The sequence below is a fragment of the Pantherophis guttatus genome, chromosome 6 (genome assembly GCF_059756535.1).
Source record: "Pantherophis guttatus breed Tessera chromosome 6, ASM5975653v1, whole genome shotgun sequence".
NCBI lineage: Eukaryota > Metazoa > Chordata > Lepidosauria > Squamata > Colubridae > Pantherophis > Pantherophis guttatus.
The window spans coordinates 30952930-30977327 of NC_142068.1; the positions used below are offsets into that span (position 1 = coordinate 30952930).

Sequence of the window (24398 nt, forward strand, 5' to 3'; positions counted from 1 at the left end):
ATACCCACAATAACAAATAAGCTAAAAATAGCAAGACTGATTGAAGAATCATAGTACTACTAACCCATAGAATGAGGCAGCTTATTAATTAAAAACTGGGTACGTAACTAAACTAAATTACAATATCGTAATCCTAAACTGTTAATATGCCAAGCTTAAACTATTGCTTTGATAGTATTGTTTTAATTAATAAAGTTCTCATGTTTTTCCTCCGTCTTGCTACTGTTCTTTTGTCTTTTTCAAAGTTCTTGTCTAATCTTTATTCTTTGGCTTTGGTTCTGCCTAGCTCTGTATGCAAATCTGGCTCAGATTTAACAATATCATTAATGTTCAGACGCAGGCTTATTTCCCTTGCATAAATGAATTTTGCTCAGCTGCAGCATTATCTGAAGGTCAGTTTCAACTGCCTTAAGAATTATCCATAAAATATTATGCTATTGCATTTTGTAGGTTCCCTTTTTAGCTGTTTCCTTGTTGACACAAAAATTTGCTGCCCAGAAATTACAGTATGTTTTACATATCAGATTAGCCCTTCTTTAGGATAGTATGTTGTAGAAATAATATAACCCAGCACAATTAAAGAAAAAAATTCAGATTTGAAGTCATCTGGATCCTTTAGATATGTATTTGTCTTGTTTTGGCCCTTGCCATTTGCTTGGTAATACTATGAGAATTGTGTGTCTTAACCTGCCACTCTAATCAAAAATTGTTTGTAAAATAAAATTAGTCCAGTATTAGTCCAGGCCACTTTCGTAGCCTATAATGTTTCTAAATCCATAAATCAATTGACTGCATGGTACCATCCATATCTATTCTGAAGGAACATCAGTGGATGTTCTTCTTGGTTATTTAACTTGGGATGGGTTTCTCAAGATTACCTGGGAGAAAGCACCACTGAATGGAGACATAACTTAAGTTTCTCTGCTAAAGTGCAAATGTATGCTTATCTACCCTGAAGTAAATTTCTGCAAATTCCATAGAGTTTAGTTTATTACTGAGAATTGTAGGACAACAGACGTTAATGCTTTCAAGCAGAAATCCTTATATAACACTACAGTGATAATTGGAAAACCTACCCAGTTACAACCTCACTGAGCTTTTAGCTTCAATGGTTTTATTACAGATTTCTTTTTTCTTTCTGAAGATGATTTTATTACCTTTATACCTTGTTTTATTGAATAGTTCTAAAATACAACTAGTACAGTATATTATTTTAGTACAATGATAGCAACTGGAAATCGTTAACAATGTTCTGCTTATCCGTATTAACTTTTTAGAAATTGGAGTGTGTCTGTATTGTATATTAAATAAAGTTGTTCTGTTTCTTTATTTTTAAAGGATTCAGATAACTAAACATTAAGTTATCTGCCTTTCAATCCAAATTTCATTTTCCTGGCTGCTGATTGCTGGGGGGGGGGGGGAGTGGGGAGGAAAAAATAAAAGCTACCCATCTCAATAATAAACAACTTCTATTCATCTATCTACCCCACTTCTCACCCCAGATTTTAGATTTTTGAATGAGACTACTGTAACTGCTTGGGTTAGTTTTTCATTTTTTACTAACTTTGACTATATGACATTGATGTGTAATCATACATCATATAGCACTCTTCTTTCCAAACCCAGGGGCTTCCAAGTTCTCAGTGGCTACATTTCTGAGAGAGATGAAAATATTAATCCTTTACATTTTGAGCACATCAGACTGATTAACTGTTACATTTTGATGGAAACACATGTTATTTCAACATGTATCTTTTAATAATCAAAATAACATTATCCATGCCCAAAAAGAGGTGCAGTATTCTAGGAATTTAAACAAAATGCCAAAAACATATGGTATACATCTCCCTCCCCCACTCATCCTATTTCTTCCCTTCTTATCTTTTAGTTAGGGTTGAATGTATTTTATAGAATTATATTTGTACTGTTTATAGGTGTTGTATAATGTTAGATGTTTAATGTTATAAGTTGCATGTGGTAAGATGGGTGGCCAACAAATTTAATAAATAGATTAAAATAAAATAGATTAGATTAGGATAGATAGATAGATAGATAGATAGATAGATAGATAGATAGATAGATAGATATGATGGACGGACAGGCAGATGATAGATAGATAGATAACTGAAATTCCTTACTGATACATTAATAAACTATGGTTTACCCAGCTCTTGCTTTGCAGTGTGAGAAACTTAAATTCCAAAACCTGATAATCAGTGCTGTCATGTCAGAGAATTGTTTGTATGTATATGCTGTTGTGATGAATAGCTTTGTTACTGTTAAGTGTAAATTTATTGATGAACAAAAGTATCTGGTCTTGTTTACTCATTTCTCAATTAGGTGTCTCTATTTTTTATTCAATGGACATTTTAGTCTAATTGAATAAATGTCTGTACTGGGCTTAATTGGTTAGCTTAATAATATTACTTTATATCGGGAAAGTCTCAACCTTCTTTTGAATTACATTTATACAGTATGTCATTCTTGTTCTTTTTTTTAATGCACAAAGTATATTAATATAATTTACCACATTATTCTTTTGTAGTTTGGGGGAAAATATTTTTAATGTGTTTATTTGAAGGGTCCTTGGTGCTCTCTGAGCAAGCTTGTTTTCTTGCAGATATTTCATTACCCAAACTAGGTAACATCATCAGTGCTATAAGGAGTGCAGTTTGCTGTCAGTTTATATTGGCTTGCCCTTTCAGTGTTGGCGGGTATGGTCTTAGAGATTTTTTGGTTGGGCTGTTTACTGTTGGCCCTTTGGCAGTTTCTTGATTGAGGTATTGTTTACTTGATTGTTGGTCTGATGTAAACTTTGGAGTATTTATTTGGTGATGTATTTATTTTTTCATTGGACATTTTAATTTTCCCTCATCAAAATAGTTCTGAATGGTTTGTTTAAAACATTCACTTTATTTTAAAATCTTTCTTAATTAATGTTATCTATAGTCAAGATTCTGAAAAAAAAGTAGCATTAATTCCTGGATTGTAATATATAGTTAATGCATAGTCATAGTGAAGTTAATATGTAGTATCTGTGAACTTCTTGAACTTAGATTGAGGTGGTAGATAAATCACATAAATAAAATATAAAACATATTTTGAAACATTTATACCAGAATTTTTTTCAGAATGTTCAACATTTTTCCTAGATTACAATTATCAGGTTGCATAAAATCAAAGAAATGTCATTAGCAAAGATTTTAAACACATGTTCACTCTTAACCCCAAGCATTGAAATATTAGGAAAAATATTTGAGGAAAAAATAAATTAGTCTCTGTCCCTTAAATTTAAGTCTGCAGTTCAAGAGGGTTCAAACACATCTTTCAAAAATGTACTATTTGTTGAAATCCTGTTCATAATACTTGAAACAGTAGAAGTACAACAGGTACAGTATAGGGCAGTGATGGCTAACCTTTTTGCCGTCATGTGCCAAAAGTGGGGGCAGCGCAGGGGGGTCACGCATGCACATGCCCACATCCGTAATTCAATGCCCCCCGTGCACCCCCATGCATGCGTGCACGACCCCCCTGCGCTCCACCCACTTTTGGCACACAGCGGCAAAAAGGTTACTGGTGGGCGTGGTAGGCCCGTTTTTCACCCTCCCCAGAGGCTTTCTTGGAGCCTGGGGAGGGCAAAAACTGCCTTCCCCACCCCTCCTGAGGCCGAAAATGGCCCATTTCCTGAGTTCCGGTGAGGCCAGAAGGCCTGAAAATCAGCTGGCTGGTGCGCGCACGAGCGCTGGAACTGAGGTAGGGCAACGCTCGCGTGCCCACAGATATGGCTGCGTGCCACCTGTGGCACATGTGCCATAGGTTCACCATCACGGGTATAGGGAAAAGATTTAAGAAAAACAGACATATGAAAGGATCTGAAAGAATATGCTGGCTGGAGAACTCTGGGAATCGAAGTTCAAACATTTTCAAATGGCCAAGGTTGGGAAACATTGATCTATATACAATGTGTGCCCTGTCAGGTTATTCATTAGAATTCTAGAATTCTCAGTATAAATGAAGCTAGAAAGAAAATTGCATTTTAAACCGGTTCTTTGGCTGTACTTGCATTTGAACTGAGATCTCAAAGGTTTTGTTGCAATGGATCAAATGTCTAAAGAGCTGTTGTATATCATTCCATCTGCTCTGGTGGAAAAGTGATTTTCTGTCACAACAGATATGTTTTTCTTACAGATTTTCTTTTAAAGAAAACAGATATAACCTATTTTACAATAGAATTGAACCGGTCACTCAATTCTGCCAAGAGGCCACTGCTCTGAAAAATGAGCTAAGTTCTGTTTCTCACTTGGCTGTCACCATTTCAAGTAGCAACTCCTACTGGGCTGCACAAGCTAACACCTTGTAGAATATTGCTTTCAATAAGCTTTTTTATTTAACTACAGATACATCCCTACTTGGTGTACTTGGTAACAGTGTGCCAAGTACCTTTTACACAGTACAATGTTCCAAGAACCTTTTACACATTTGTTTTTTACAAGTTTGAATGTTTAACAACTCCAGGGGATATTTTCCAGCTAAAACAGCTAAAAAGACCTGCCTCTTATGGTCTTTATTTTTGGTCACCCCGCCCTCATTGTTTTCTTTTATGTTTTGAATAATCACATTCTGGCTTAAGCTCTTCTGATCCATGCATCCTCTCATTCTTAGCCCTTAATATTTTGTCCAATTCAAAAATTCATACTTAATACTTTTATTTTAAAAACACAAATCTGTTTTTTTTTCTAGTGTTTCTTCAAAATATAACTATGACATGTATTTTATGAATATGTGATTGATTCAAAACAGCATCTTTCCTTCATATTTACCATGGGCTACAATTCTTCAGGAGACAACTGTGCTGTATTAAAATCTCATCAACATCCAGTCATAATCTTTGTCCTTTACTGACAATGCAATTTTAATATGTGTTTTTAATAACAATGTATGTCACATTAGCTAAGTGAAACTTATTCCTTTCCTGGTTTAATGATATGTAGAAATTCTAGGAGGTACAGTTTAATATATTCAGAGGGTACCAGGCAAGGAAAGTTGGCAAAGGAAGGGAGGGGAGAGGAGGGGATTACACAGTTGCTTGTTTCTTTTTAAGCAACATATTGATGCTCCAAGCAGTTTTTTTTCAAGTCATGGAATACTAGTTATTAGTTTTCTTTTCCAACAATTTCAGGCTTGGAGTGGTTTTGATTTCAGTGGTTCTTAGTTGAAAATCTTTCTCTAAATTATCTTATAATACATCAAACAAAACCAGTCAGTGGGATGCACCATCACTAGTACAAAGTATTGTTATTGTTGTTATTTGTATGAATAAAGCTTGCCTGTCAGATTGCCAATCCACATCTCCACAAGGGAGAGATGCTCTTGGTTAGAGTTACAAGACATCTGTCAAAAGGAGGAGTTGTTTTCTTTTTTCTCCTTAAGTCTTTAAGTATAGACTTAAAATCAAGTATTGCCTAACTTTTAGAGTATACTGTTTTTGTTTTAATTTTAGACTGTTTTCATAAGAGTAGTCATTCAAACTTTCACATATTGTATTTCGCTGTGCCCTCAAAACCTTGTTGTTCCGCCAGGCTGGGCTATCAATGTAAAGATTTTAATTGGTTTTTAAATATGGGATTTTAAATTTGGGATTTTATAATTGGGCCTATCATTTAATAATTTTAATTATTTTTAAATTTTGTTTGTCTTTGTGCTTTTAATCAGGCTGTACACCGCCCTGAGTCCTTCGGGAGAAGGGCGGTATAGAAATAAAATTAATCCAGTATGTCATGCCCCCATTAGGGTTCCAGGCCAATTGACAGAGCCAGGACTTCAGAGTCTTTTGGAAGGCCGAATGGATGAATGTGGATCTCACCTCAGGCATCACAATGTTCCAGAGTGCAGGAGCCACAGCAGCAAAGGTTCTTCTTCTGGACTGACTGGACAGAATTCCTTGACTGATGAGGTCTGCAACATGTCCCTTTTCGTGGCTTGGTTGGGATGGGCCAATCTCATTGGGGTTTCTCAGATAGCCTGCACCCATGGCATGAAGGGCTTCAAAGGTAAGTACTAATACCTTGAATTGGACCTGGAAGCAAACTGGTAACCATTGCAGTTCATACAACAGTGGTGTAACTTGGGCCATTCTAGGGTGCCTAAAACTGTTGAAGGAGCTGCATTCTGAATATTCTTCAAGAGTATCCCTACATAGTGAGCATTACAATACTCCAGACATGAGATGACCAGGCTTAAGTGACTGAGTGCATGGACTCCTGATTCAGAAAAAGACACAACCAGCACACAACATAAAGTTGTGCAAAGGCTATCCTAGTGATGACTGCCACATCTTGGATGAGATAACACATTCCTTCCCACTGTTGGAGATAAAAAAGATTTGGCACTTTAAAGCAAAGGGAAGAACAAAGGGATATAAGATGTATGTTCTTTCCTTAGCATAACCTTCCTTTTTACAGGTATCATCTACATAAAGATAATGAGCAAAGTAACAAATAATGAGCAAAGTTTTATAATTTCATCCATTTGGCAAAAACTGGCATTTATTCTTTGCTTTAGTCCTATACATTATGCTGATAAACAGGATTATAACTTTTATTCAGATGAAATTCAAATCACAGGCTTTGTTCACACTATCTTATGCATAATAGCCATATTCTCATTAAATAGCAAGAAAAATACAAATGAAGTTGAAATTTAGCAGAAATCTGCTAGTAATACAGTATTCTGGATCGTTGGAGTTTTTTTTAAAATAAACCTAACTATTTACATTCACAGATTGTCCTTGATTTATGTAACTGCTAACATACATTTCTCTAGAGTGATTTTTAATACAAATTTAATTGATATCTCCATTAAGTTAGTTTCTATGATGCAGGATTTTAACATACATATTATTGATGTAAGCACTTTTTATATAACTGGTTTGTGAAGGGACCTGCATCCTGGCTATATGGATAATGGTTGGTTTTGACTGCTGCTATGTATTTTAATTTTTGTATAGGCATTTGTCTTATTTTTATTATTGTTCATTGCTCAAAAACAATGATATAAATTGAATGATTGAAACTGTTTGCAACTTTCAGGAACTTATATTCCTTTTCTGAATTTTTGATTGGAGGACAACAAATGATGTTCATTTGTTCAACTTAGTATTGAACAGAGTTCAAAAACACTTTGTTCAACCCAAATGTGTACATCGATTCAGCCCATTGGGAGTGGCTTGCACAAATGTTGATATGAGAAAGGTAGTAAATTTGTTGATTGACAATCCTTACTATTAAACAGATCTTTGGCAAGACTTTGCTAAAAAAAAACCAAGGCAAAGGTCTTGATGTTTATTTTGGTTTTACAAGTATGACCTTTTATTCAAACATCACAATATATTCAACAGTGAATATAACCGTAGAACATTCACATATTCACAACAATGGAAAATAGAGGGTGTTACCACTCATATCAAGTTAAAACTAGAACAGGCAAATCCGGGTCAATAAAGGCTTTCCCGATGCCCTGCCTCTTTTGAGGACCTATATTGGAATATTTTAAAAGATTACAATTAAAGGAGAAGCATATATAAATTTCACTTAAAGTTGCAGAATAAAGCAAAATATTCTAACATCAGACATTTTGAAGACTATTTTTGAAAATTGAACGCAGAAGTTAATAGTGTCAACAGAAACATCTGTCTCTATAGAGAGACAGTCTAAAGGATGTAATTGAACAGGTTTTATCTGACAAGATCAAGACTGGGTTGAAAGAGGATTTACAAATAACAGGCTACAAGAATGACATGGAAAAAGATCTTACACTAGATATGCAAAAGAAATGGGCTGATGTTTTAATAATTAAAAGGAATCATTACCTATATTGGATTTACAAGAAAATCTTGTTAAAATTTTGAAGAATCTCAAGAAACAAAGAAAAATGAAAATATATCAAGTTCTACATTATTTGAATGGACTAAAAATTAAGATTGTTAGAAGTGAAAGGAATATGAACTTGGCTTCTCTAAACAAAATTAAAATAGATATGTTGTTATCTCTGACAATCCTTAATGGACCTTTACTGATCAGAACAGAATGGCAAGGTTTTAAGTTTTGTTTATAGATAAGGAAACAGGGCATGGGAAAATGTTATCTTTTGTTGTATTTTAAGAGAAGGTGATAAGTTACTAAAATTTTGTGATGAAAGTGAGAAGCCCCTTCATCACATGTTTTATTTTTCCTTATGACATTCTTACTTTTCTTTCTTTTCCATTTCTATTTCCTTTTTTTTTTCTGCACCATCTATTTTTTTCTTTTTATTCTTCTTTCTTTTAGTTTGCCTATATTAGATATGTCTATTATTTAGGATATTCAGCACTGAATAAAATACACACATTAAAAACTTAAACGTACCTAGTTTGTAGTTATAAGCCACCCTCATTTTAACAGGGATTTTGGGTGTTTGCTCAGTTCAGGACATACAGTATGTTACAGTACAAAAACAGGAACACAACCACAACTTTTTCAACCTTTTTTTCTTCAAATTCTTTTAATAGGTTGATATTGTGTCGACCAGCTCAAGATAATTTGAAACAACCAGTACTGGTAGTTTTGTTTACAAATCAGAAGAAATATTATCAGATGTCTAAGCATTCCAAATTTAAATAAAAGTAATTTCAATGATTCTCCTAATTTTGGTCCTGCTGAGAAAATTCAATTTTGAAGAAGTTGTTTTTAGCTATTCAAGCTTTAAGTGACTTCTATAAACGTGCCTACCTGATTAAATTCTGCCTCTCATATTACCATTATAATGGGAAAAATACAGAAACATCATATGATTCATGCTTAGTCTCTCTCTCTCTCTCTCTTTCTCTCTCTCTCACATACACACACATTTTTCATTTATTTTCAGCCCATTCTCATATTTCAATAATGAAGAGGTTTTGTGGTTGCAAATTAGAAAATTAACCTATCTAATCTTCTTTCAGGAGTCATTAGTTTTAAATTTCACATTCAAGTTTTTAATCTCAGAAGGAGACCTATTAATTCAAACAAAACCATTTATGAAATAATAATTAAGACAATAAAACCATACAATGAAAATCAGACACTCATGCAACTTAGGGGCTTAAAAACATTATAAATGTATTAGCAACTGGAACTGTTCAGTGGCATGGCTGATGAAATTAAATATTTCATCAGCCAGCATTCAAATCAGTAGGAAATTTATTTGGACTTTTCTGGCCTAGAAATCCCACCAATAGGGTGCCAACAAACTCATCTTTATCCTTTGCAGCTACATTCCTGGTTGCTACCAAGGACTGTCTTCATAAACATGTAAAACTATCATTTTTAACATTAGTTTATTGAATTAAATCATAATGGAATAAATTCACACAAGGCATAAAGCCAAAGCTATGCCAACAACATTCTATTGTAGTGTAAGGTGACCAGATTTTAACATTGGTAAAGAGGGACATTGTGGGCGTGGCTTATTTTGTGGGCGTGGCTAGCTGGTCATGTGACTGGGTGGGCATGGCTAGCTGGTCATGTGACCGGGTGGGCATGGCTATGTGTATAGGGTAAGGTGAACAGATTTTAACATTGGTAAGAAGGACACCATTGTGGGCGTGGCTTATTGTGTGGGCGTGGCTTGGAGGCCATGTGACTGGGTGGGCGTGGGTAGCTGGTCATGTGACCCAGTGGCCATGGCTATGTGTATAGGGACTACTCAGAGGGCTGAAAAGTCATTTCTGACAGGTCCTCACACTTTTGACTGGTCCTCACACTTATGACCATCCTCACATTTATGCCCGTGCAGCATTCTTAACAACCATGTCACTCATTTCACAACTGCTTCTCTTCACCATGATGACAAGATAGGGCAAAAACATAAAATGTGAGGACAGTCGTAAGTTCAAGGACTGGTCAAAAGTGTGAGGACCAGTCAAAAATAACTTTTTCAGCCCTCTGAGTAGTCCATATGCACAAAAGGACTAACCAGAGGGCTGAAAAAAGTCATTTCTGACAGGTCCTCGCACTTTTGACTGGTCCTCACACTTATGACCATCCTCACATTTATGCCCGTGCAGCATTCTTAACAACCATGTCACTCATTTCACAACTGCTTCTCTTCACCATGATGACAAGATAGGGCAAAAATGTAAAATGTGAGGACAGTCGTAAGTTCAAGGACTGGTCAAAAGTGTGAGGACCAGTCAAAAATAACTTTTTCAGCCCTCTGAGTAGTCCATATGCACAAAAGGACTAACCAGAGGGCTGAAAAAAGTCATTTCTGACAGGTCCTCGCACTTTTGACTGGTCCTCACACTTATGACCATCCTCACATTTATGCCCGTGCAGCATTCTTAACAACCATGTCACTCATTTCACAACTGCTTCTCTTCACCATGATGACAAGATAGGGCAAAAATGTAAAATGTGAGGACAGTCGTAAGTTCGAGGACTGGTCAAAAGTGTGAGGACCAGTCAAAAATAACTTTTTCAGCCCTCTGAGTAATCCATATGCATAAAAGGATACAGTAATAGAGAGGGATGAAGGAAGGGAAGGGAAATTAGAGTAGGAGTGACGGTAAGAGAGGGAGGAAGAGAGGAGGAGAAGGAGAAAGGAAGAGGAAATAGGGAGGAGAAGAAGAGGGGGAAGAGAAAGTAAGAAGGAAAGAAAAGAGAGGTGGTAGGTTTGAGGAGAAAGATTGCTGTACAATAAAAAAGATGAAAGTGAAGAAAGCCAACCCCAAACAAATATAAAGATATTAAGATAAAGAATGAATTGTTAAACTTTAAAGAATAAAAGAGAACAAATATGAATAAATAGCAATAATTAGAAACACACATACAAACATACAATGTATTTTCTTTGAACAGAATATTTGGCTGGTTCACAAATTTAAACAGTGTTTAGTCATTTCAATTAAATTTACAATTTCTATATTTCCTTTTTGCCATATTTATTCCTCATCTATTTTTTTAAAAAAACAATATTACCCTTCATCCTCATCTCTAATCTTAATCAAATTCAATTTTTCCCTTCTATTCTATATTATACCCCTTCCCATTGTCATCTATTTTTATATCCATCCTCACATTGGTTAATTATGTAATTATGTAATACAGTTGTTTAATACAAATTCAACATTTTAATATAAATCAATTAGTTATATAACTATCTTTTTTGTATATTAATCAATATGAACATGAATATTCCAATTATTTTCATGCAATCCAATTTCTTACAAATCAATTAATTATATTTACCAATAATAATAAACCAAATAATTTTCCCCATATATTCCTCCAAACCACAACTTAACCATTTCTGCTTTCAACACAGTATACAATTAATAGTATCTCAATTATTACAATTCCCTAGTTAAAAAGAGCTTTTTTTTCTTTTGTGTTTTAAAATCTTGAATCTAAAATCTTGAATTTAAAATCTCTTTTGCCCTAAATAATTTCCCATTGTTTGCACCTACCTTTTTTGGTGAGGAAAAGGAAAATAAATCTGCTGCCTAATTTTCCAATGTTGCAAGCAAACAGCAAAGCCAACAGCCTGTTTTACTTTCAGTTTCGTTTTGAGTTTGGTTTGTACAAAGAGAAAAAAAAAACTGCTGAGCAATTTAACAAGAGCAGAGCCCTGCGCAAATCAGCTGAGAGGGGGAAGCCGAGCTAATCAACGTAGGGCAGCCCTTTGAAGCCCCGCGGCAAGAGTTTAAACAGGTTTTTTTCCCTCTAGCCATCAGCGGGGACTCAGGAGGCAGCCGGGACTCAGGAGGCAGAATGAAAAATCGGGACTTTTTTAAAACGCCGTGGGACGCGGGACAAATTGCTCAAAAGCGGGACTGTCCCGCCAAAAGCGGGACGTCTGGTCACCTTATTGTAGTGGGTTATGCGAACCAAGATGGAATAGAGAGTGGTACATGGATCCGGGTATCCATTGCTGGATAACTTGCTTAGCACTTTGAAATGGTCAGTTCTGAAATAAGAACTTATTCGAGTAAAATGTTGTTCGCTTTACTGTATTATCTTTTAAATTGTTCTAACAATTTAAAATTCAACAAGTGGGATCTAATCAAAGCTTTTTTTTAGAAGAATTATAGGGCCCTGGCCCATGTGCAAAAGTTTTCAAAGTTTCAATATCTGAAATGATCAGCTAAAACAACTATTTTCATTCAAGGCCTAAAAATGAATAAGTTAAAATAAAACCTCAGTAGTTAATGCAGTATACTGAATTACTTCATACTTTTCCACTTAACAGGTGATTGAGTTGGTCAATGTAATAAAGATTAAAGATTTTTTTTTTAAAGTGGGTTGGTGGAATAAAATGCTATTCTGCCTACTTTACCTTGAGGCTACTCTAAATCTTAAGATTGCTCTGGATTCTTTTATTCTGTTGGCAGAGTAGACTAGCGGGTAATTGTCCTTCCTTTCCTCCTGTTTCATCCAAATTTATACTGAGAGGCAAGTCAGCCTACAGTTTTGGGCTCTACCTTAAAATATTAAAATAGATCAATTTTCTCAGACTTTTTCCAAGAGTTAATAAAATAGGGTCTCTGGTTTCAGACCTTTTGCATTTCATATATAAAAGCTCATGAAATGACCAACTCTGGCTTAGGACCCTGGTACTTGCGGGACCGCCTACTACCACCAATAGCCTCCCACCGGCCGGTACGCTCCCATAGAGAGGGGCTCCTCCGAGTGCCGTCAGCCAAACAATGCCGACTGGCGGTCCCCAGGGGGAGAGCCTTCTCTGTGGGGGCACCTACTATCTGGAACGAGCTCCCCCCAGAGATACGGAGGATCCCGGATCTGCGCACCTTCCGCCGCGCCTTAAAGACCTTACTATTTCACCAGGCCGGCCTGGCCTAATTTTCCCCCTCTTTTATAAAAGATTTTTAAAATTTTAAATATCTTTTAGTATTTTATATATTCAATTTTAAATTGGTTTTAAAAGTTTGGGGTTTTAAATTTGTCAGGGCCAAAATTATTTAATTTGATTTTATTCTATTTTTAAATTTTGTATTGTATGTGTTTTTATTGTTTGGCTGTGCACCGCCCTGAGTCCTTCGGGAGTAGGGCGGTATAGAAATCTAATAAAATAAATAATAAATAAATAAATAAACTCTGCTTGCAAGATCATCATTATTAAATCAATTTTTGATTACAACAAGTGTAACTATAGCTGATCTCTGAAAATTTGAAGTCTTCTTCCAGGGAACTGATGTGCATTCTGTTGACTTAACAGTCAAAATGACAGACCAATGCAAATTAAAATAATTGAGCTGTGAAGCTTTGATTAAATATTTTAAAAAAGGAGTCTCCAACCTTGGCAACTTTAAGCCTGGAGGATTTCAACTTCCAGAATTCCCCAGCCAACTGGCTGCAGAATTCTGGGACTTGAAGTCTTCCAGTTTTAAAGTTGCCAAGGTTGGAGAGGTTGTTTTAAAGGAACAAGAGAACTAGCTTCCATTTAGTTTTACTCATAGCTTCTAAAGTTATAGGTATAAACTTTCAGACTATATTATTTTTATCCCAGAGCTATAATTGCACTCATCAATAAACTAAAGGGCCACCATCAGTGAGCTGTTGGACAGCATTATTTGGTCTGTTGTGTGGATGTTTGGGTGGTTTAGGGGCAGGGAATTTGTCGTGGGTGGGATTGGGGATTGTTATGTGTGTTGGACCTGGTCTTTGGATGTTAAGCAGTGGTGGGATTCAAGTAATTTAACAACCGGTTCTTTCCCCTAATAATTTCTTCCAACAACCAGTTTGCCAAACTGTTCAGAAAGTTAACAACCGGTTCGCCCGAAGTGGTGCAAAATGGCTGAATACCACCACTGGGGTTAAGTGAATTTTGTTGTATGAATATACTGTGTATATATGTACAATGACAATAAAGTTGTTGTTGTTGTTGTTGTTGTTATTAACATAAAATGTAATGATCTACATAACAGCAAAACAACAGACTAGTGGCAGAACTGCATGTTTTTATGTGTCCATTTTATTGAAATTATAATCTTATTAATGTATTAATAAGATTATGATTTTCATCTATTTGAAAGTATTTTAGGATTCACCAATCCAACCCAAAAGATGGAAAGGACTAACTACCCCTATTTTATCTATGTATCTTTTTTTGCACTGAAGCCCATTGAAAAGGCGATGGCCCCCTTTGTTTTTCAAACAAAGGCAGGGCGGAGGATTTTGGACAATACCTGTATGACAAAATCGCTCAAATCCGGGGGGATTTGGACTCTGACTGGATAGATCAGGGCAGAATGACGAGGAATAGTCTTAAGAATGTTATCTGGGAGGAGTTTGACGCTGTGACCCCCGATGATGTGGACAGGATTTTGGGGAGACTTAGTGCGGCCACATGTTTACTGGACCCGTGTCCCTCCTGGTTGGTACTGGCTTCCCGGGAGGTTACACGAGGCTGGCTCCAGGGTGTTATCAACCCTTCGCTGAGTGAGGGCCACTTCCCCACTGCCTTGAAAGAGGCGGTGGTGAGGCCTCTCCTCAAGAAGCCGTCCCTGGATCCGGCAATATTGGCCAACTACCGTCCTGTCTCCAACCTTCGCTTCATGGCAAAGGTTGTTGAGAGTGTGGTCGCGTGACAGTTCCCACAATTCCTGGAGGAAACATCTTATCTAGATCCGTTCCAGGTCTGGGCACAGCACGGAAACGGCATTGGTCATGTTGGTTGATGATCTCTGGAGGGCTCGGGACAGGGGCTGCTCCTCTGTTCTGGTCCTGTTAGATCTCTCAGCGGCTTTTGATACCATCGACTATGGTATCATGCTGCACCGGCTGGAAGAGTTGGGGGTGGGAGGCACCGTGTTGCGGTGGTTCTCCTCCTTTCTCTCCGACCGGTCGCAGTTTGTGTTGGCAGGGGGGCAGAGGTCGACCTCGAGGCCTCTCATCTGTGGTGTGCCACAGGGATCGGTCCTCTCTCCCCTTCTGTTCAACATTTATGTAAAGCCGCTGGGCGAGATCATCCGTGGCTTCAGGGTGAGATACCACCAGTACGCTGATGACACCCAGCTGTACATCTCCACCCCAGGCCACCCCAATGATGCCCTTGAAGTGATGTCCCAGTGCCTGGAGGCTGTGCAGATCTGGATGGGGAGGAACAGGCTCAAGCTCAATCCTTCCAAGACTGAGTGGCTGTGGTTCCCGGCATCCCGATATAGTCAGTTGACTCCATCACTGACTATTGGGGGCGAGTCTTTGGCCCCCACAGAAAGGGCTCGCAATCTGGGAGTCCTCCTGGATATGCAGCTGTCCTTGGAGGAACATCTGACAGCTGTAACTAGGAGGATCTTTTGTCAGGTTCGCCTGATTCACCAGTTGCAGCCCTTTCTTGATCGGGATTCCCTGTGCACAGTCACTCATGCCCTCGTCACTTCTCGCCTTGACTACTGTAACGGTCTCTACATGGGGCTCCCCTTGAAGAGCACCCGGAGGCTCCAACTGGTCCAGAATGCAGCAGCGCGGGTAGTGATGGGAGCAGCATGGCGCTCCCATGTAACACCGCTCCTGCGCGAGCTGCACTGGCTCCCAGTGGTCTTCTGGGTGCGCTTCAAGGTGTTGATTATCACCTTTAAAGCGCTCCATGGCATCGGGCCTAGCTATCTTCGAGACCGCCTGCTGCTACCGACGACCTCCCATCGTCCCGTGCGCTCCCACAGAGAGGGCCTCCTCAGGGTGCCATCAGTCAATCAATGCAGGCTGGTGACCCCCAGGGTGAGGGCCTTCTCTGTGGGGACACCTACCCTCTGGAATCAGTTGCCCCCAGAGATAAGGAGAATCCAAGACCTTAGTGCCTTCTGCCGTGCCCTTAAAACCCACTTTTTCCAGCAAGCCGGGTTGGCTTAAGAAAAAATTTTAAACGTTTTAATTGGTTTGTATTTTTAATTCTGGGCCAAATTTATATATATTTTAATTGTTTTTAAATATTTGTATTTCATGTTTTTTTAATTCTGGCTGTACACCGCCCTGAGTCCTTAGGGAGAAGGGCGGTATATAAATTTAAAAATAAAAAATAAATAAATAAACAAAATTTAGAATTAAATTTTGCTGATATTGTGTTTTGGGTTACTTGATTTTCAACAATGATCAATATTCTTGCCTTGGGAGGGGGGGAAGTGGGGGGGGAAGAGAGAGAGAGGCATCAGTTATAGATGTCAGCTAGCACCAAGCAATATTGTTCATTTAAGCAATAAACAAGTCATTGTTTCCTCCTCTGAGACATGCCACAGATCTCTCCAGGCAGAAACAAGACGGACATTAATATATTTTGGCAGTCAGAGGCATTACCATGTTATCAGTAGCAATCAAGGACATTCTAATCAACACAAGGGAAAAAAAGCTAACAGAATTTAGCTTCCAATTTGAGAGAGATAGAGATAAATAGATAGATAGATAGATAGATAGATAGATAGATAGATAGATAGATAGATAGATAGATAGATAGATATAGATAAAATGTAGGTAGGTCTTCTCTTCCGCAAGATGATAGATAGATGATAGATAGATAGATAGATAGATAGATAGATAGATAGATAGATAGATAGATAGATAGATAGATAGATAGATAGATAAAGTCTGTCTATAGATAGATATAGTTTATGGTCATGATATAATGTAAATTAAGCCACAATGTCTTATTACCCACAACAGAAGATGTTTAAACTATATATTTCTTTAGCTTATTGAAATCAATGAGAAAAACTCAGTATTTTCCAGAGAAATAAATGATTTCAAATGGAAAACATTTGATTGAACCGTGCTTCTTGATTTTTTAGAAACTACAGCCTTTCACAGCTTCTCATACATGGATGGCTGGTGGCAAGTTGGAGAAAGTCACAATTGCCATAGAACACAGTAAATCATAAAATATTGAAGAACAGAAATCTCATCCCAATTGATCTCTACTCCTGGTGATTTCACGGATGTACCCATGTAGTTTTCTTTGCAGCAGAACAAAAGTCTTTTGCTATTCTAGGATCTTTTTTGAGGCAGTATAAACCTACTATATTATTTTATTAATAATAAAATTTGATTGTACTAATAATAAAATAATACAGTGAAGTCAATTGGCAGCTATTACTTCAAAATCAATTGCCCGAGCTCTTCAAGAAAAGCCAATTTTTACCAATTTCTGGAAAGCCATGAGGGTGGGAACATACTCACTTCAGGGGCAAGCTGTTCCATAAAATGGCAACCATCACAAACAACAAATGGCAGATAGATGGAAAATGACAGCCTTCTAATCTCCTTAGTGGCAGTGGGAAAATGGTCCTTCATGGCTGCCAGATGACTGATTTGAGTATCTGAGACTCTGCTATGAGACAATTGTGAGACTATTAACTGGGAAAAGAGATGACTTGAGTTGTTTGTGCTCTCTAAATAGGTATTGATACATTTGAGTTGATGAATATTTGTATTCCCAAAGTCCAATTCTAATAAATCAGCCCACTAAAGCTTTCTACTTTGATACACATCTGAAATGAATCCTATTTAAGGTAGTGTTACAATGCTGATTCACCTAAATGAGAGTTGCTATGAGTAAAGGATTGATAATAACCTATGTTTCCTTTGATTTTATCACCTGCAAAGGTCTTCTTCAAATCTTATTTTGACATTTTCCATCTGTATTCTGAAGTTGGCCAGGTTGGTGGGAGGATCCTGAGATTTGATACCCTTTTTACAGTAAAAATCTCCCAGGGAAGCTCATGACACCAATCTAAGATATATTGTGGAGTTGTGAACAGAATTCTGATGCTTTTCATAACTGATCTTAATCTATTGGGTAATATGCTATAAATCAACACAGCTGCCTACATTTTTTAAATTATCTTGATGATACCACTAATGTTGGTAATGTGAAAAATTATGCCCCAAATCACTTGAGCATTTTTTATTCTCTTTGATATAAATTTGCCATTATGAGTGCAATGAGATGATGTGTGTGACTATGATGACATCTTGAGGCAACTTTAAAAATTAAGTTTATAAGGAATTCAAAAAAGCGCATTGACCAAAATAATCTCATCAAAATAGCAAATAAATTTTTCTTAACCTGGTAAAAATGAATTATTTCCTACAACAGTTTTATTTGATTTGTGTGATTCTTAGAAATGCATTCTAAGAATTGGCTGAACCTGGAATTAATGTTCAAAGATATTTTAAATTAATAATTTAAGGAGAAAGATCTGAATGCTCATTCAACTGATAAGTTTGCCTCAAAATTCTTAAACATTGTACCCTGAATCATGTTTCAATAAATTTCAGTCTAGCTCTTTTATTTCTAAAGGCTGGAAAGGGAAATTACTCAAAGGAGGAATCTTAACTCGAGCAGCCTTTTCAGAACGTTCTAACTGAATGCTACCATATCATTATTTCAAAAACAAATTCGTTAAGATAAAAACAATTATTTTATCAGTTTAAACCTATGGAGGCTTTTTGTTGTTTTAAAATAGATCACTATAAAATAGTCTGGAGTTCAATAAAAAACAGGAATATTATGTTCAATTTAGTGTTAGAATGAAAAACTCTCAGAAATGGGTGCATCTTTATGGAAGCCCCTATGGCCTAGCAAAATGGTTTGGTTTTTTTATTAGAAGCAAATAAAGTAGAAATGATACATTTAAATTAATTGTAGTGATAGCTGTAATTTATGATATCAGAAATTCACCTGCACCCCCGAAGTGTGCAGCAGGCATGTTCCTTCTATTAATCAAATATTACTAACCTTTACATCAACTCCAGATTTCAAGTTTCTTCATTCCTTGCTTCAAGAACATGTCCACCACCACCCCCAACAACCTAGAAGTATGCATAACCAATTTGCTATTGTATGGAATTCCCTGAATATTTAAAGACATACATCCAATCTTCACATTTGATTTACTGTATCAAAAAGTGGATTTGCCACTTCCATGGTGCCCCCTTATTCAATAGTCATGTTTTTAAGCCTGTTCTTGATCTTTGATATTTCACTGACATATGCTTACATTAATAAATGAAGAGAACAAACTCTACAGCCATCGTACTTGAAACACTCCCTACTATATCTTCCCCTCTTCTAAGGCTTTCTTTAAACATGTCATTTTTTCACTAGGAATCTTGGAGTATTTCTCTCTGTAACTTTTTCTTTGGTTATCCCCACCACCACCCTTTCCGCAATTGAAGTATGCAATAGTCCAGAAATAATTAACTTTTCTTTGCATTTAGACTCTTTAAAAAAACTTAACTGTAAGCTGCCAAGAGCCAGTGCAAAAAATCAAATTCATTTGCTCTTACAATACCTTACATTTGTAACTTGCAAGGAGTAATTTTTATTGACCTTTGAAGTTCAGATTATGTATTTTGAGGTTTTCCAGTATTTTTAAATAACAGGCAGTACTAAAGCTGTAGAAATTACAGTTAAAGAAAAACAGCCATCTTGTCTTCATTTGTTTAATCTTGATTAGTGCCTTGAATATTCCCCCAGAAATTCAGTGAGATAGCCCTTCCTCATTTCAGAGGACATCAATCTAAATTAACCTGAGAGAAGACAGAATAAAAATCCAGGCCAAGCATAATATGTCATTCAACTCCTGAAAGAAGTAATTCCACTATTTCCATACTTTAAAGTTGTATATTATTTTGAATTTCTTGAATAAAACATGTATTGTGTGTTGATATATAATTTTTAGTTGATTCTTTGCTTGAATTGACTAGATTAATTAACTAAATAGTCTGATAAATTCTGCACTTTTCAAAAGAATTTCTAGAAGCTTGTTGGAAGCCCTTTTGACACTTAGAAAAGAGATGAAGGTTTAAATTTTAGATATTTCCATTAATCAAAGATCCATATTAAAAGCTGAACTACTATAAATGTTAAAATCTTATATATAGCAGAAGAGAATAGCCAGACCCTCTTTTACAAGATAGCTAGATACTTTTATATAAATGAATTGATACATTAACATAATTATAAATAATGCTTCACTGGAGTCCAGTTCCCTTTAAACTCTGCATGTTTATTACAATTGTCCTTTCCTTTAGTAAATAAACAGTGAACCTTTGTAGTTTTTATTTATGGAAAAAATTAAATGACTTAAAGGATATGCTATGCCAAAATTTTAAAACAGATTAAAACAAAAGAACATCCAAAACTAAAGGACCACAATAGGGGGAAGTAGTACAATTATATTAGAAAAAGACACAAGTTAAAAAATCTGAATTCTGCTACTCTTTCAACAATCTGCACATCCAAAGAATGAATTCAGTACAAAAATGCATTTACAAGGTCATCCTCCAAAATAAAACTGATTTTATAAAGACAATTCATTATGTGTTTCTCTAATGTTGATTTTGAGATATTTGCTGGGCTAGGAAATATATTCTGTTTTCTTTTCATAGCTTTCATGAAAAGAAACCCATACACTTAATACTGAGGTCTTAACACTATTTCATCTAGATCTCAACGGAGCTCTTCATGTACTATGAAGAACAATATATCCGGCAATATTCCTATGAAAAAAGACACAACTGTTCAAATAAAAACTTCTTTACATCTTAGATGCAGGGGAGAAATGCATGCATGAAGAATTTGTACAACAGAAAAGCCAGAAGTGTTTATTAAAATTTCTCCAATTTAAATTTAAAAATTGAGATTTAAAATCTACTCTAATCATGGATGTGATGTGATAAATAGGTCAACAGTTTAAAGAATCAATGAAAAGAAGGAAAGCTTGGAAATAGATCTTCAGAGGCCACAACCTACTTTCCCTTTTTATTGTGTGTTTTGTTGCTCAAACATCTATAGCACCACACAAATAGGAAGGAGTTGCAACAGTGATAATCCCTCTTCTCCAAACAATCATCATTTGGTTTTGGAAGTATGGACAAAGCAAAAAACAACCTTCACTGTAGTTGCCAAAAATCTAAGCTTAGAGAGTAAACTCTGATTGGAAATTCCAGCTACAGCCCAGAATAAGCATTTCATCAGATAATCTGTACTGAAAAAGTTATACAGTCTCATCTCTTCAGATTCACTGCTGCGTAACAATGTTTCTATGGCAGATCCCAACATAATTTAAGAGCAATCTAGCTTGATGAACAGATGGGAAACGTCTGTTTTAAGAGGTTTGCATTGGTAGCCCTGTGTGTTAGGAAGTTAAAGGGAAGGGGAATCAATGGAGTGGGACAAGGAAACACATCTTTTTTTACATTTCCTTTTCAGTTTTTATTTCAAATCTAATTCAAAATGTCAAAGCTACAAAAAAAAGGGGGGGGGAGGGAACGAGGAAACAATTATGGGGGTTTCTTCTAACTCACAATATTCTAAAACAACTACTGCCAGCAGATCTGTTACACACATTTCAGATGAAGTTTCTAAACACAAAATCTCATTCTGGGAAATAGCCACAATGAAGGTTTTGTACAATATAAAACATTGACAGGCCTACCAATGCAGTTACTCATGAATATACACGTGCATTCACACAAAAAAAAAAGGAATGCTTTTTTTTTTCATTTGTTTAACAGACTGTTCAGGCACAAAAACAAAACCGCATTTCCAGTAAGTGACAGAATCATAAAAATTAACAGTTTGTCAGTGTTTACTCTTCTTTGACTTCTTGTGAGATCTGTGTGGAGAACGAGATTGAGATCTGGATTTTTTCCCTGACTTTTTAGGTGATCTGGATCGTGATCTTCTTGATCTTTTTGGTGTCCTTGAACCAGATGGTGACCTAAAAAATAAACTGATGTTAGTAATTTTCTCGTTCAATTTCTATCTATGCTTTTAATGCTTTGCAGAAAGAGACAATTGCTAATGCTATACTAAATTGGGTTTCAAGCAAATTTGTCTTCCAAAACACAAATACATGAAACTAGAATTTAAAAATAACATGTGTATATTACATGTATCAACAGAAATTCATTTAGGTTGCAATCCTATCAGAAATATCTATTGATTAGTTACCACTTAACTTAGCAGTGCCTGATTTAAATAAATATGCATAACAATCTCAAGTTAAAGGTGCATCACATGAACCAGGATAGCTATTGAAATGCCCCTCTCAAATGTTCAAGCTCACTTGTTAAGAGTTGAATCATAGAATTTTAATTATAGAATCTTCATTTATCGTCTTACTCTCTCAACTACCTCCGCACATAACATTTCCCTCTTAATTTTACATTCAAATTCCTCTTCAGTATACTTTATTCACTCCAAGTTTGCAATCTGATTTGAATGATTATAAAGGGCACTAAATAACAAAATAAATGACAATTTGAACTGTAAAACAAGCTGTGGTTTACCTCTTGGCTTTTTTACTGGCATCTCTGGGAGAATCTTTATGGGAAGATCTAGAACGTGAGCTTTCTTTATGAGATCTTTCAGATCGTTCAGATTTTGGTGATGGAGATTTTGCTCGTCTGCTTCCACTGCTGCGCGATGGGCTTGGTGACGTGCTATGTCGTCTTTTCCTTTTGCAAAAACAGTGGAAATTATTACCTCTGAAGCATGGTCCAATGAAAATAGTGTATTTTAAAAAGTTTTAAAAGATTTTGAGTCGCCCAAACATATTGCAAATAGTGAAATTGTGTTATTGGGAATGTCAAACTGTTCTTTGGAAAAAAATTTAATAATATTAAATACTTTCACACATCTGGAACTATAAAAATCTAAATTAATGGAGCAAGAAAAATAACATCTTTCATAATGCATATATTTTTGTAAAACTTAAAAAGAGATTACAGTCTAAAATTTGATTTGATAGGAATAAAAGAGTAAAAGGAAAAGAGAAATAGAGACAGAAATTTTAAAAAGCGTATATTATGAAATGCTTAGGCCGTAAATATAACTGCAATAAGGCACATTAATTTGTTTAAACATTATACCTTTCTTTCCTTGTTGGTGTACATTCTTCCTTTTCCTTCTTCTCTTTGGATCTTGAATCAGATTTCTCTTTATCTTTCTTATCTCTTTCCCTTTCCCTTTCCAGTTCCTTTTCTTTTTCCTACATGTAAAATATAACAGAATCATAAAAGTAACCTTAGAGATCATTGAGTCCAAGCCCTTTTAAGTACAGAATCTGTTGAAAAGTTCAAAGACCTGCTCTGAAGAACTCACAATTTCAATCTTAGCTAAATTAGTTTTCCAAATGGAAACTGGTGTAAAAAAACCCAAGGTTGTGAAACAGGGACAGAGAACCAGATCATTAATTCTTCTAGGTAGATTCTAACACCACTGCCTACGATATTCTACCTCCAGTGTTTTCAATACAACATCATGCCTGACTGAATAGAGAATTATTTGCCCAACACTAGTTGTTTTCCCGTAGTAAATGATTTATTAAAATTAAGGGAAACAATCATTTTTTCAAATATCTTTAACGCACTGGTATGAAACCATCACTTTATGTGCTAGGAGAGACTGAGCTAAGTATCTTTATATAAGCTAAATTACCGGGGTGGAATGCTCCCGGTTGGGACCGGATCGCCCGATCCGGTAGCGATGGAGACAGGTGGTTCGAAGAACCGGTAGCAAAAATCCCTGCCCACCCCCCCATACCCAGCTGAGTCACACATTCCTCAGAGGCTTTTTTTTTTTTTTTTACTTTTAAAAGCATTTTTTCTACAACCTCTTTGGCCGAAAAAATACTTTTAAAAGTAAAAAAAAAAAAAAAAAGCCTCTGATGATCGTGCGGCTCAGCTGGATCCTCAAAGGCTTTTAAAAGCATTTTTTTTCTACAACCTCTGAAGACGTTGTAGAAAAAATGCTTTTAAAAGCCTCTGCCGATCAGGCAACTCAGCTGGGATCGTCAGAGGCATTTAAAAGAAAAAAAGCCTTGTAGAAAAAGGTTGTAAAAAAATGCTTTCAAAAGGCTTTGACGATCCCAGCTGAGTTGCCTGATCGGCAGAGGCATTTAAAAGAAAAAAAGCCTCTGCCATTCAGGCAACTCAGCTGGGATCCTCAGAGGCTTTTGAAAGCATTTTTTTACAACCTCTTCGCCGAAGAGGTGTAGAAAAAATGGTTTTAAAATTAAAAATAAAAACACATAACTATAGATTTTTGACTCCTATTCTGGCATGGTTGTAAGGAAACCATAAGATCTCATACCATTTAGTGGAAAAGGAATTTAATATTTATTTTGATTGATTGATTGATTGATTGACTGACTGATTTGATTTGTTTTCCCACCAGATGATTCTGGGCGGTTTACAATTTTATTCCATCCCAACCAGAATAATTTTTCTTCCGTTTCTTCGAATTATTTCTTCAAATAAGTAATAAAAAATGTATGCTATGCTTTTTTTTTTACTATAAGATACTTACGAATTTGCTATATGTCAAGCAACTAAAGTTCCTTACTTTGCATTTTATGTCCTTTT

The 24398-nt window shown here is 36.1% G+C and overlaps 1 protein-coding gene across 2 annotated transcripts in view; it reads right to left on the bottom strand.

Moving 5' to 3' along the window:
- Positions 1-20014: 20014 nt before the first annotated feature.
- The window catches only part of U2SURP (U2 snRNP associated SURP domain containing), a 39657-nt gene continuing 35273 nt past the window's right edge, over positions 20015-24398 (bottom strand). For both annotated transcript variants that reach the window (XM_087872647.1, XM_034439301.3), the window contains 3 exons: positions 22905-23023; positions 22323-22490; positions 20015-21751 (listed from right to left, as the gene is read on the bottom strand). In XM_087872647.1, coding sequence (XP_087728773.1) covers positions 21613-21751; positions 22323-22490; positions 22905-23023 — 426 coding nt within the window. In that variant the 3' untranslated portion in view covers positions 20015-21612. The remainder of the gene's footprint in view (positions 21752-22322; positions 22491-22904; positions 23024-24398) is intronic.